The sequence below is a fragment of the Varanus komodoensis genome, unplaced genomic scaffold, assembly GCF_004798865.1.
Source record: "Varanus komodoensis strain SLA01 unplaced genomic scaffold, ASM479886v1 scaffold28, whole genome shotgun sequence".
NCBI classification, from domain to species: Eukaryota; Metazoa; Chordata; class Lepidosauria; order Squamata; family Varanidae; genus Varanus; species Varanus komodoensis.
Window position 1 is genome coordinate 11,353,640 of NW_025335727.1, and position 15,234 is coordinate 11,368,873.

Genomic DNA, 15,234 nt, shown 5'->3' on the forward strand with positions numbered 1-15,234 from the left:
GGACACATTTATAATGGTGATTATGCAAACAAGGCAAACCATTCTGAAGAATTAAAAATACATACATATATTCACATTAAGTGATTTCTCTAAGGCCACAAAAAGATTGTGAAAAGTCAAAATAATGGGTTTCAAGAGGCAGGAGTGCTCTTAACATAGAAAGTGATTTAGCAATGTTGAGTAGCATTACAAAATTATATATTCCCAGTAATATTTGGGACAAGCTATAGCATTTAAATGGCTTTATGTTTTCAGAACAACACAACCATCCCTGCCCCAGGGAAGCTTTGTGTATTACATTTTTGCAGCTCTAGTAACTTCTACAACTGCATTTTGTGGCAGTCATGCTTTTACCTTATGGCCAGTTATTGATACTTCTAAATAACATGCCAAGGAAAGAAAGATGCACCAATCTGAGTCAATACATCTAATATCAAGACACTTCTTATGACTAAAGATGGTATGAATATGAGGATGGACAGGCCTCCATGCACACTGCCAAATGGTGGGCAATGTCCAGTTTACTTGCTTTAGAGCTGAACTATCCACAATGGAGTGAACTTCCTAAAGGCTGTATTTTCCTAGTAAACTTGAGCCTAAAGTTGCTCAAAGCCTGAAGGTAACAGAATGAGATTCAATAAGGATAAGTGCTAATCCTCCACCTAGGAAAAAGAAACCAAATCATTAATACAAGATGGGGAATATGTGGCTCAGCAGAATTGAAAAAGAAAAAGACCTCACAGTAATTGTGGACAACAGGAACGCCTACTTCCACATTTGCCCTCCCGCCCCTTGAGATCGGCAGCAGAGGCCCTCCTCCAGGAGCCCTCCATGAGAGACATTAGGAGGCAAAGTACCCAGAGGAGGGCTTTCTCTGCGGTGGCACCCCATCTGTGGAATGTGCTCCCCAGAGAGGTCCGCCTGGCGCCATCGTTACTTGTTTTTCAGTGCTAGGCTAAGACCTTTTTATTTAAACAATATTTTAACAACGCTTGATAATATTTATAGGTTTTAATTGTGCAGCCAGGGTGTTTCTGGGTTTTAATTGTATTTGTATTATGTTTATTTATTTATGTGAGCCATCCCAAGGCTACACGCAATAGGACAGCATACAAAAATTCTAAATAAATAAATAAACAGGCTAAATATGAGACAACAATGTGATGCAGCTGCCAAAATGGTGAATACTACTTTGGGATGCCTTAATAGAAGTATTACTTCCAAATCAAGAGAAGTAATACTATTCCTATATTCTGTTCTTGTCAGACCTCATCTGGAATAGTGTGTCCAGTTTTGGGTACTAAGATTTTAAAAAGTTGCAGAAAAATTATAAAGGATCCAGAGGAGGGCAACAAAAATGTTCCAGGGTTTGGAAACACTGCCCTGTGAAGAGAGACAGTGAAAACTGGGCATGTTCAGCCTTGAGAAAAGAAAACTGAAGGGGACATGATATCCCTCTATAAGTACCTCAAAGGCTGTCACAAAGAGAAAGGTCAAGATCTCTTCTTGCTGATGCCATAGGGCAGGGCATGGAATAATCAATTCAAGTTGCAGCTACCCAGATTCAGACTGGACATCAGGAAGAGCTTCCTCACTGTCAGAGCAATTAAACAGTGGAACCAGGTGCCTAGAGAGGTGGTGGACTCTCCCACACTAGAGACATTCAAAAGGAAACTGGTCAGCCATCTGAGTAGGTTGGTGTAAATTGGTGTCCTACAACAGCAAGGGGTTGGACCCAATGGCCTTCATGGCCCCTTTCAACTCTACTATTATGTGAAACCCTGGGTTGAACCTAGAAACATAGCATGGCTGAGACAGAGGGAGGCAGTCTCCTTGCTACAAGTCATTCCAGTGCTGACACCAAAAAAAAAAAAAAAAAAAAGAGGAGCAGCAGATGTCATATCCAAGCTTGAATCTATGATAGAAAGACATGCTTCATGGACCTGTTTCATCTAGAAAATTTCTGCAATTCAGTAAAGTGGTGAGTCTACACTGGCTGTTTGAGAAGCATTTGGTGTAGTTGTGAGTTCTGCAAAACTCACATGATGCGATTATTGCATGTTATAATTATGTGACAGTAGCAATAGAATATGTGTATTAATGGCACAATATGTTTAGCAACCATGGGATTGGTTAGGCTCCAAATACTGTTCTTACAGGTGTTGGGCATTTACACTCTGAACATTAAAGATTTCAATTACCTATTTGCAACTATATTGGTTAACTGATTAATGAGAGCTCTCAATAAAGATTTAATTTGTTGTTTGCAAATGGTGTCATGATTAATACCAGCTCTAGGCATTTTATTTTCATGGCTTACTTGAGATATATTTGACTTCAAAACCAGAGTACATCCCCTTTCCCCAACAAAACAAGTTAATGTCAAGCAAGAAAGGAAGATTGGAAAGATTTATATACATGCCCAAATGTAAATCAAATATCAATGCCCAGAATGCACAGGGAACACTCAATATCCCATTTCTGGGTTAACTAAAAGACAATTATACTCATTATTTCTATATTCCAGCTTTGGCCCTTGAAGCATGATCAACTCCCCGGGAGGCTTTGATGAACCAGGACAATCTCCAAAAAATAATAAAAATGATAATAATAATTTAAAAAGTATAGATCTCATGCAATAGACTTGGCAAGAAATTAGACATACATCACTCATTCACTGAAGATATTTGGTGTGTAGACATGGAGATGATTTTCACTGATTATTTGTGAAAATTTTACATTGTGTATCTATCTATCCATCTGCATGTTCCCTTGGGAAGGTGGTACAGATGGCTTTTTAGGAATGCAATGAATGTGATGCATGTATTTGGAAGGGAGGATGGATGGATGGATGGAAGGAAGGAAGGAAGGAAGGAAGGAAGGAAGGAAGGAAGGAAGGAAGGATTTTTAGGTGCAAGAATGTAGAATATCTTGATTTTATATATGAACATGCTGCATACAGATAGTGATACGCATGTTTTTGTTTTTGTTTTTTTACAGTACAAACTGAATTCATATGGTTCCCACCCTTTCTACATGGGACTCGAAAATGATGGAAGTGCACATGGAGTTCTTTTGCTGAACAGCAACGCTATGGGTAAAAGAATGGCATCCTTTTAATCTAAACACAATTCTAGTTATTGTGCATAGAAACATTTGTAATGATAACTATTCATCCCACACTATGTCTTCTGGTTGTCCTCCAGATGTCACCTTCCAGCCAACACCTGCCCTTACATATCGCACAACAGGAGGCATTCTGGACTTTTATATGGTGTTGGGGCCAACTCCAGAGAAAGTGGTTCAGCAATACACCAGAGTAAGAGAGATCTGGGATTTTTAATTTATGTTCTCTGATCCATTAGAGGAGTTTGGGACCTGGAAGCAGCCTTGCATATGTGTAAACCATGTAAACTATGCTGTATATTTTGAATGAATATTGTAAGCTGTCCAGAGACTTGTAGTAATTGGACGGGTTAGAAATATCCAAATAAATAAAGAAATATGCACATAAATGTCAATGGACACATCATAGCGATCAGTCCCAATTGAATTGGCTGTATGCATCTTTTGCAGTGGAGGATACCCTGGAGAACTTCTTGCTGTCGCCAGTAGTGTGCAAATACATCTAAACTGATGTGATTTATTGATTGAATTTCTCCCTTCTGCTCTTCTGATTCTATCATTAATTCTATCATTCACAGCTTATAGGACGACCTGTTATGCCACCATATTGGGCTTTGGGATTCCAGCTGTGCCGGTATGGATACAAAAATACCTCTGAGGTCATTGATTTGTATAATGCAATGAGAGCAGCTCGAATACCCTATGTAAGTTTCTTACAACTGCAATCTGTTGTTGGACTCTACCCATGTATTTCAGGAAAAAATGATATAGCAATTAACATACCTATATTGAAACTTGGCTTAATCTTGTTCATTTTTTTAAATGCTGGGAATTTAAAATAATGATTTCAACCATGATAATTATCTTTCATGGATATGGCCTACTGATGAAGTATATCATGAGTTTTTCTAGACAAAGCTATTAGACCTGCTTCCTATTGTTTTCTCTTCTGGGATTTGTGCAGGATTCCAGCTTTACACAATGCTTTAAAAACAAACAAGGACCTATTATTACATATTGCTATCTCTCACTTATACTATTGGGAGGAAGCTAGCAGGATTTTCCAAAATGTCTACATTATGCCTATCCGCTATCCTTCCCTTTGAGTATAGACTCTCCATCCCCTTATTTTCCATGAACATCTATGTACATTTTTTTCACTCAGTTTCTGTTTTTTAACTGGTACACTGTTCTTACACAGCTTCAAAAGTCTAGTCTTCTTCCCATTAACTGTTAAATCTCCCTCCATAAAAGAAAGCAATATGCCCCCACCTTCTTCACCTGCTCCACACCCTAAGGAGGGGATATTGCTCAAGTTTGAATGTCCATTTCATTTTTCATTTTGCTTGCAGCTCTGCTGATGAATAGGAGACTGTTTTGAACGTCTCAAGTGGGAGGGAATCAGGCTCTGCTCTGTTCCAATCTGTGAACTGGCTTCATCAATTTGAAACTGAGTTGGTGTGGCTCCCATTGATAATATCTGATAATATCACAACCTCTTCCTCCAAAATATTGCAGAACAAAGCCAAATGGCACAACCACAGGGTTTGGTTTTGTGATTCCCCCGAAATACCACATTTTTCCCTATGCTGGGGAAGAAAGAGAAAAGTAGCTGGAAATGGTAGGAGAAACACAGGAGATCTTTAAGTACGTACAATTCCTTTTCAAGTACAAAGTATATGTGCATATTCTAGAAAAGCCAAAGTCTATGAAAACTTATGGGAGAATAATTAAATTCATTAGCCTTTAAAATGGCACAACATTTATTGTTGTTTTTGCTGCAGAAAACTAAAATTGGTGTATTCAGAAATTATTAACATTATTATTCACAATGATAAAATACAATATCATATAACAACAGTATTTATAAAAATGATAGCTGAAAATATTCCACACTGATATGCCAGTATCAGTGAGACATAACACAGCACAGCACAGAACTTTAAATGAGACACTGCAGGTGAAGAAATAGCCTTGATTTTGCTGATTTATTTTCCATCCTAGTGGAATCTTTAAGGGTTCCCATTTACTTTCTCCCATAAAAATGAATGTTTCTGCTCCTGCAGAGTAAATGTAAAGTGATTAGGTATGCTGTTGCAAGAGGGCAAAACTGTATTGTAATGGTGGCATCAGATATGGGGTGCCACCATATCAACTATGAGGTGACACTGTATCAACTATAAAAGTTCTGCCTCCACATACAGCACGGTCCTGGATCATGAGTCGTACTACTTAAATGAATCACCTTCAGTACAAAAGTGTCCTAACAGCACTAACTGATATTTACTTTCTGCATACAATTTGCGTATCAGTGGGAAACTATATGTAATATCAACATGGGACTCAACAGGATTTGGATAACTAGCAGTTTTTGGTGCAGTCTTAGGAAAAATACGTGTGCTTCTCAGCTGCATAGGCTGCATCCAATGGTACACTGCAGATGCCAAATGCCCTTCATTTACAGAAGGCTTGTTTTGTTTTTCGCAGTAGAGTGTTGCACATGAGAAGTAAAATTAAATCTAAAAATGTTTTTCCGCTTGCGTACTAGCACAAGCTGAAGTATGCAAAGCACAATAGGATATAGCTTTTATTACCTAGATCAAGTTTGCATGAAGCCTTCCACATGAAGCACTAAATGATATTTACTTTCTGCTCTTGGCTTTTTGGAGCCAATCTAATTTTATTTTGAAACATGCATATAGGATTGATTTTAAAGTTCTACATGGAAAGCTGAAGTGCTTACCTCCTATAGGTCTTGGTTCATAAGCATGCCTTTCATCCTGGCATATGCAAATAAAAAAGAAAGAAAGTGATGTGCAGTGCACTATATGTAATATTTTGCTGGTCATATTATCATATCCCATAAACTCAGTAGTCTATTTTTTTAAGTGATAAGTTTAATTATAGCATACTCTGCCTGTAATTAATGATCTCACGGGTTTCCCATGTTTGTGGCTTCAGCTTATGCTGCAAGGATTTGCTATCTTGCTCAAATTTATAGCATAAGAGTTGGCTGCTAATTTTCTTTTTAAAGTGTCAGCATTTATTGAAGGTTTAACCTAATGATAATTTTCACTGCTAAATAGTAGACTTAATGTTGCATATCTTGCTGGCATATTTGGTTTTCTGCATTGCTGGGTGTGAGATTAATGGCTTTGGCTGTCACACCAAAGTATGTAAAAACAACCACAGTGAAGTGGAATGTATAACTCAGGACATATATAAAGCCTGGTCTTGCATCTTCTGATGTACATGCAAATCTACTAAGAAATACAAGTTTCATCTATTGAATGTATGGGAAAGTCTTTGAGAAATGAGCTCATCCATCCCAATTAACAATAACTGAATTTGGGTGACTTGGTCAACCAATGGTTCAGCTACTTCTTTCTCATTCTATAAGTCCCCTGGAAACTACTTCAGTTAAACTCTTTGACATGGCCCCCAAATATTATCAGCTTTTATTCCACTGTCCAAAACCAACACAAAGGTTATTTCCTGAATACTTTGGTGTGGTCTACCTTAACTCTTTACATTTGTACACTAAAAGCATCTTCAGCAAGCATCTAGAAACCATAATAAATGAGGTAGCCCTTCCACCTTACTCACTGATGACCCAGTTTTCCATCTTAGCTTTGAACCCTGAACACTGATATTTCTAATTTATATTCTTCTATCATCACATATTCATTTTGTATCTGTATTTCACATATATTTTCACTACCTAATTGTTTTGAATGATAGTTGCTGATTTTAAAATGATTATTTTAATGTGTTTCATCACTGGTTTTAGAAAAATAGAAACACAGAAAACAGAGTGAGTCAGAAGGGTCCTCCTGGGCCACCTAGTCTGACCTCCGGCACCAGCCAGCTCCGCTCACGACATGCCCACCATGTGGACGTCCAGCCTATCTTGCTTTTAGCATCTTTTTTGGTCTTGGAGCTTTGGCTATAGAGTGGTTCATACATTCAGCTGTGGGGAAGATCCAGTCCTAGAGCCATATTAAGCCTTCCTGGGACCCCAGCCTGGGCCTCAGTTGGGCATGCTACCTTTTCCTGACTTCACTCCCATTTCCTCACCTGCTGCTCATGATCTGAAGATTCAACAGCTTTTGTCCAATCTCCCTCTGCCCTTTCTAAAGTATTCAGGTGTGTCTCCTAAGGCTTAGTTACTGACACGAAGAGTATTGACTGCAATAAGATGTGGCTTTAAAAATTATTTTGGCCTTACTGTCTTTGCCTTGGGCTCACCCATCACTGAGATACAACCCCTGCAAGTTTCTCTGGAATACAATTTGACCCTTGGGTTAAAAGGACGTATATTAAATGTATGAATGCTTTTATTTTGATGCAGGATGCGCAATATACCGACATTGACTACATGGAACGGAAACTAGACTTCACTCTGGACAAAAACTTCAAGGACCTTCCTCAGTTTGTCAGGAAGATAAAATCAGAGGGTACAAGGTTCATCATCATCCTGGTTAGTAATTCAATTACATTTGCCTTTGAATGATTCTACACTACCAGATAGTATAAGGGTTCTTCAAAAAGTGTCCACACTTTTGAAAAACTCTGTTTATTAAGAATTTCAGAAACAAATTACATCACTTTTCTACATAGTCACCTTTCTTTGCGATGCATTTTTCTGAGTGTTGTACCAACTTTTTAATGCCATCAGCAAAAAATATATAAGATATGTTTAATAAATATATAATACATAAGTGTGGGAACTTTTTGAAGAACGCTTGTGTATATAGTCTCACCTTTCTTTATTCTTTAGTAATGTTCCAACATATCTCTTCTTGTAGTCTTCACTGACCAACCAGCCCCCTCATTCCTCTAAATGTGAAAGACTGCCCCCACCTCCACAGAATCCCTATTATCTCATGCTTTAAATTCCTTCTGCAGCAGAATCTCTCTTGTCCCTTGAGAGAGGTGGCAACACCAGCAAGTCATTTTATAAATTGAAGACTCTTTATTGTAGGTGCACACAAGCAATGCGGAGTGAGTCCATCTCCAGTTTAGACCAGGTGCCATAGTCATCATGCAAAGAAAATTTATACATTTAGCTTTCTGCAATAGTTAGACAGAAAATAAAAATAGCAGGAAATATTCAGTTACTTTTGTACATAGCTATATTGACCTACACTCCCTTTTAGGTCCATTCCTACAGACATCAACATTTGGTGTCAAACCCTTTGTCTCCAGGCTCATCTTTACATATTCTGACCTTCTTGACAGAGGTTTATATTGTATTTTTGACCCACTTATGTCTCTCTGATAGAAACCTAAGTAACTGATTCTTGTAGTTTAGCTATTAGAAAAAATGTATGTTCTTCAGTGTCTACCAAGACTTGTTGTGTGTCAAGTAGTGACTTTGTACTAGTATACTTTTTCTAATAAAAGGCCAACCAGCATAGTTGCCTGGATGGAACTTTCAAGAAATGGCTCACAAATATCACATTCTACATTGTTTTGGGAAATTAAGGTCTAGAGAAGACGACTGAAACAATGTTGCGTGTATACCATGTATTCTCTCTCTCTCTCTCTCTCTCTCTCTCTCTCTCTCTCTCTTTCTCTCATATAAAGAATGCTCTTCTATAAATTGTCTGATTTGTTTAAGTCAGTGCTGTTTTTTGCATTGGGAACTTTCTGAAATCAGAAAACAGGATAAAATAGAATGGATAAATGAAAAGCACATATGCCTCCTGGATTATCATACAAGACTAAAATGGTCTCATGTTGTTTTAGGATCCAGCCATATCAGGCAATGAAACTGAATCATATGAAACCTTCACAAGGGGTTTGCAAGAGAAGGTTTTCATCACATGGCCTAACAGCACTGACATTGCATGGGGAAAGGTAATGTTACAAGCTGACTTATGTAAAACCTCCAGAACTCCATTTGATTTGCAGTTGGTAGGTAATGACTGGGGGAGAAAATTACATGCAGTCAGGAAAATAAGTAAGATCTTGTTTGGAGAAAGTGAATCACATTATTTTACAGCTAGTTCATATTGCTGCCATTCTTTCGTTCTGACTTTTAATCAAGCCTTGGGAGATGCACAGAGGAAGAAGGGAAAAGGAAAGCCAAAATGAGTATTGGTCATTTAATGAGAAAAAGAATCCAAGATGGATTTGGAATCAGAAAATCTTTGAAATGATCTGGAAAAAAAGTGGGGGGCATGTATAGGAAGTGCAAAAAAGGCAAGACTACAAAGGAAGAATAGAGGCGGGTAGCACAGACTTCCAGAGGTGTTGTCAGAAAGGCTAATATTCTGACAACACAAGATTAGGAATGAACTGAGGCTAGCAAGGAATGCTAAAAGCAACAAAAAAAAGTCTCCTTCAGATAAGTCTAAAGACAGAGAAATAGATACGAGTTTCACAACTCAATGACCATCCCAGAGGGCAGGGCATGGAATAATGAGCTCATGTTACAGGAAGCCAGATTCCAGCTGGAGTTCATGAATTTTTTCCTGGCTGTTAGAGCAGTGTGACAATGGACTCAATTTCCTATTGGGGTTGTAGGCTCTCCCACACTGGAGGTATTCAAGACACAACTGGATAGCCATCCAAGAGGGATGGTTTAACTTGCAGTCCTTCACTGAGCATGACATTGGACCCGTAGCCCTCTGGCTCCTTCCAATTCTACTATTCTTTGATTCCATGATTCTCTCTCCTTGGTGTTGGATAGAACACCCTGCTTTTCTGGTGATTACATAATTCACTCTAAGAACATGTACACACATCACCGTGCAATAAAAGGAAAATAAAATAGCAAATTCCTACACACACACAGCCCTGCCAATCAAAAATCTCATTATGCATGCAGAAATGTTCTGGTATGCTTTGAATTATGCAAAGAGATTTCTCTTCAGACATTATATTTAAATAGGTGTGTATTCCTCTTGCTGATGGACATCTGACCAGATATACAGAGTGCAAAGTGAACACTGAAATAAATTAATTCTTTAGTGGAGATGTATGAGCATTTTGTTTCTGCTCGCAAAATGTATAAGCGTGCTTTTGCTGAAGTTCTAGATGCATTGCTTGCACAAAAGGTTCACAGATTTTTAAACATGCACTCATGTTTGCTTTATTCCCAATTCCCAGGTGATTTGCACAAATTGTCTCTGTAGATGGCCTTCACCTATGGAGGAAATTCAACTGCTGCTTGATTTGTGCAGTTTTCCTATTCACAAAAAGTGGGCAGCCATTTCAAAGGAATATCAAGCATGGATGAGTGGAGACTTAGTCAGAGAATATTTGCCCATTTATGTTATTTAGATCCTAAAAGAATAGCATGTTTTAAGAGTCAGACAGGAAGGTATTCTGCATGCCTGATGCATTCTTTCTGCTTTCCCAATTAGGTATGGCCAAATTATCCCAATGTAACAGTTGATGAAAATGCAAGTTTGCAAGAACAGATTGAGGTAATTTTTTTAAAGCACTTTCATAGCTCAGGTGTTACAGAAAAAACCATACTGGTAATAATTAGTATTACTGGTAATATTATTATTATTATTATTATTATTATTATTATTATTATTATTATAACATTTCTATGCCGCCCCTTGCCGAAACCTCGGGGCGGCTTACAACATGATAAAATACATTGAAATACAATAGTACATAATAAATTACCAATAAATACAAAAATACAAAAAATACATTGATTTACAAATATAAAATTAAAATTATCAGTATAAAATAAAAATATAGGAGGAGAAAGAGAAGGAAGAAGAAGTTGCCCTGGCCAGATCATATGTTTTAACAATTGAAATGATGTCTAATGAGCTCAACCTTTCCTTTTAAAGCCACATGTTAACCATGCTTATTTTAGAGAATGCTTGTGATTGATTTCTTTGAATTAATATACCCTTTCAAACAACCTCCCGCAAATGATTAGGCTACATCTCCCACCATCCATAACCACCGGCCATCATGGCTGCAGTTAATGTGAACTGTAATGGGAAAAATGGAGTGAGCCATATTGGGAAAAGTTTCACTAGAATCTAAGTATATTTCATTGAAACGGAGACATATGATGTACAATAATCTTATTTACTTAATTTATCATGTACTTCTGCCAACCAAGGTAGGGCAGGTGAGAATGGAGAATGAGCAAATGGTGTACCCCATTTGCTAAATTTTCTCCTCTGGGCCTTTCTGGAAATGTTGTCCCTTCTGAGCCAGGTTATAACATTTTTCCTTTCCCACCTTTCCCGAGTATTTTCACCTGCTGTATTGTGTTGTGTTGTGTTTTGATTTTTATTAGTTTGCTTCCTGGAAACTTAGCTGAAGAATGGTTTAGAAAAGTTTGCTTATTTATTTACTTAAAAAATATCTGTTTTGTTTCCGTGTCATTCATTATCAGCGGTATCGAGCTTATGTTGCTTTCCCAGATTTCTTCCGCAATTCCACATCACAGTGGTGGCAAAGAGAAATAAACAAATTTCATGCTAATGTTCTTCAGTTTGATGGCCTGTGGACTGTAAGTACCATGCCCTGTTGTTTTGAAGGCTTGACAACTGTTTAACTAATGCAGTGGTATAGAAATGTTAATAATAATACATGTGTTCATTCGCTTACTACACTACTTAATCTTTGTGAGGAATGTTTTTTATAAAATCTTCAGGAGGTTTTCCCCTTGGTGTTTCTTTATTTTGTTTGATAAGCAGTGTCCTGTTTTAATAATTCCTGGTCTATATTTAGAAACATAGAAACAGAGAGAGTCAGAAGGGGTCTCCTGGGCCATCTAGTCTGACCCCCGGCTCCAGCCGGCTCTGCTCACGACATGCTAATTTTAATGTCCTAATTTTGCCTTTAAAAGCCCAAGTCTAGGTTATTTTAGGAATATACTCACTACCATGAAGAGATGGTGCTTCACATTCTACTACTTTGTGTGGCTGTCTTCCAAGAATAGGGCTTTTTGAGAGCTGCAGGTGGTCAAAAGTTACTGCTTTGTTAATGTTTTGGTTCTTTAAAACATTTTAGGACATGAATGAACCAGCAAACTTCATCAATGGAAACGTTGGTGGCTGCAAAAATCAAGAACTAAATGCTCCTCCATATTTACCAGGTAAAATTGGCTTCTGAAACAGAAGCCTGATATAACAACAGGAAAAAGTAAATATCAGGGATGCATGAGAAGCTTCTTCCAGCTCAGTTTTGCCCAGATGATATTCAACTGATACCTCATGTATTTGAATACAAACTCAAACACAATTTTTCATATATTTCCAAACTTGCAGTATGATTCATAAAAAATGTATTCAACAACATACATACATTTGAAAAAAATGTTTACAAACACGTTTAATCAAGGGGAAACTACAGTTTCAAAACTATTATGCACATAAATATGGACATAGAAATTTTACTGTGAAAAGAAAAAGAATAAAGATAGCAATCTGATGAAGACACATAACAGGTTGGAACAAGCTTCAAGGTGGGATTCAGAAAACCCAGATGAGCTCAATGTATTTCTGATTCCCAACTGACTTGTACCTAGATGTTACTAAAAACTTCTAACTTGTTCTATTGATTTAGAACATAATTTAATTATGACCAAGTACGCCAGAGCCATAGCTTAGTAATTTAGAGTGCAATTCTAACAAGAATTACTAGAAAGTATGGCCTGCTGAACATAGGTAGACTTAATTTTGAGTCAACAGTCATAGGACTGCAATACATCACTTATGCCATTCAATCAGAAAATAAGTATCCACTGTTTAATATATGGCCATGTTACCAGGTTTTTTTTTAACCTAAGAGTTCAGCTTTTGGTCAAACCCCTCCTTAATGAAAGAAAAGATAATAAATTGACAGTATACTTGGCATAGTTAGGACATGCATTATTTTCTCAAGAACTTTTATTGTAGAAAACACCCAAGGGGGCATCTAAGAGATGGAAATGTAATATGCAATGCATCATACACGGACATCCATAGCAATGCCTATATTGTGTCTGTACCAGTGTATTGGTATAGACACAATACAGGCAAGAGGGTAATCCTGCAGTGTGCTCCCTCTCAAATAACCATTGAGTTATGTTAAAAATGTTATTGCTGGAGGAAACCCCTGCGAGTCCTTGGACTGCAAGATGATCAAACGGGTCAGTCCTAGAGGAGATCAACCCTGACTGCTCTTTAGAAGGCCAGATCCTGGAGATGAAACTCAAATATTTTGGCCACCTAATGAGAAGGAAGGACTCCCTGGAGAAGAGCCTGATGCTGGGAACAATAGATGGCAAAAGAAAAAGGGGACGGCAGAGAATGAGGTGGCTAGATGGAGTCATGAAGCAGTCGGCGTGAGCTTAAGTGGATTCTGGGGGATGGTGGAGGACAGGAAGGCCTGGAGGAATATTGTCCATGCAGTCATGATGGGTCGAGCAGGACTTCCCGACTAACAACAACAACAAAAATGATATAATCTGAATATTTGCATACACACATTTTCTCATGCGTTTGCTCATGTGGATCATCTATAATCAGGGTAAAAAACTAAATACTTTATAAAATGAAGTTTTCCCTCCGAAAAATGCAAAATTCATACAAATGCTTTTCGTATATGCAGAAGGGATCCCAGTTGGTGTTCTGTTTAATTATCCAAGCATCCCGTCCAGGTTTGACCACAGCAAGGCAGGCTTCTGTTAAACTGTAAAACTTCATCATGTACTTGCAGATCAGTCTGGAGTCTGGGGTCTTGTGTCTACTGGAAAAAAAGGCACTGCAAACTGAGGAACCATTGTAGATGAGAAAGCAGGTCACAATTCTCATCTGCCAATTGTTCCCCAGTGCAGTAATGTAGTTTACTGCATGAGGACTGGACCAAATATACCTTTTGCCAAAGGTTGCATAAGTTAAATCCTTCACTGAGGCGAAGTTACATGTTCTGTTTTTGGGAATCAAGCTCAGGTAAAGGCAATTTGAAGATCTATTTATTTCCCTGATTTATGAAGTGCTACAGGAATCCTGTTAATATTGTGGCCTTATCTCTCCTAGCCTTGGTTTCAAGGGAAAAGGGACTGGATCTGGTGACCATATGCATGGAAAATGAGCAGAAGCTTCCTGATGGGACACCCGTGAGGCATTATGATGTTCACAACCTCTATGGATGGTCACAAGCAAAACCTACTTACTAGTAAGAAATGTTCATGGTTCTACCCTCTTGAAATCCCAGTACCTTTAGACTGTTGTGATATATATTACAGAGATGCATGAACCCAGAGGCAAAGGAGACATTATTCAGGTAAACGTGTTGCTACATTTTGAGGAAACTTTCTCATGGGAAATGTCTGTAAGTTTCCATAACCTAACAGAGCTGAAGAGCAGGTCTAGAGGAACAGCAACAGAAAGGAGGGTGAGACAAGGACTGTCCCCACTTGTTCCTCCCCTTCTGTTGGGTGTCTGCCAGCAGAATGTAGGAGGTACTCCAAGATTAGAGTGCTCCTTGGAGGAGCACAAATGTTTTACATACCAGCCAGTGCAGAGCTGCAGAGAAATTCAGCCCAGAATGAACTGGAAAATGCAGTAGCACCAGAGAAGCAGTTAGATTTAACAAGCTGTTAGTTTTCTGATAAATTGCACATTATCTTCTGTTTCTTACTGACCCTCAAAACATTATGTATAACCAGTAAGTGCTAACCTTGTGATAATGATAGATTTCTTAGCATCCGCTATCTCTAGTGTAAAAGCAGTGCATGAAGCATAATCTGGGCCTGTTGTCATGGACAACTGTGTCATGTTGTCATGGGCAACACATGATCCTTCCATTTAATTCCCATTTTCTGGTTCAATAGAGAACTGCAAGTGCGAAAATCAAAACACGACTAACAATCCTATGCCCCCTCATCAGTGTGCCAGTTCTTATGAGACTGTTGAAGGAAAGCCTCCTCCATGTGTTTTTAAGCATGTCTAAATGGTTCCCTGCCACTGCCGGGAACTGATTTGTCTTCTGTCTGTGGAAGGAAGAATAGATGAAGCCCTGCCCCTTGCTCCATATCTTCCCTGTTTAGCATTGCTGACTGTGCAGAGGGGGGGATGCTGTAATTTTGGAATTCTGATAAAAATTTAGGATTGCTATCTAGGATTGCTGCCCACT

At 38.3% G+C, this 15,234-nt stretch overlaps 1 protein-coding gene across 1 annotated transcript in view; it reads left to right on the top strand.

Annotated features, from left to right (window-relative positions):
- The window catches only part of SI (sucrase-isomaltase), a 219,470-nt gene that overhangs the window by 187,217 nt on the left and 17,019 nt on the right, over window positions 1-15,234 (top strand). Inside the window, exons 50-58 of the mRNA XM_044434407.1 lie at window positions 3,001-3,097; window positions 3,207-3,319; window positions 3,705-3,830; window positions 7,478-7,606; window positions 8,878-8,988; window positions 10,500-10,562; window positions 11,507-11,623; window positions 12,127-12,211; window positions 14,136-14,274. Of these exons, the coding sequence (XP_044290342.1) occupies window positions 3,001-3,097; window positions 3,207-3,319; window positions 3,705-3,830; window positions 7,478-7,606; window positions 8,878-8,988; window positions 10,500-10,562; window positions 11,507-11,623; window positions 12,127-12,211; window positions 14,136-14,274 (980 nt within the window). The remainder of the gene's footprint in view (window positions 1-3,000; window positions 3,098-3,206; window positions 3,320-3,704; window positions 3,831-7,477; window positions 7,607-8,877; window positions 8,989-10,499; window positions 10,563-11,506; window positions 11,624-12,126; window positions 12,212-14,135; window positions 14,275-15,234) is intronic.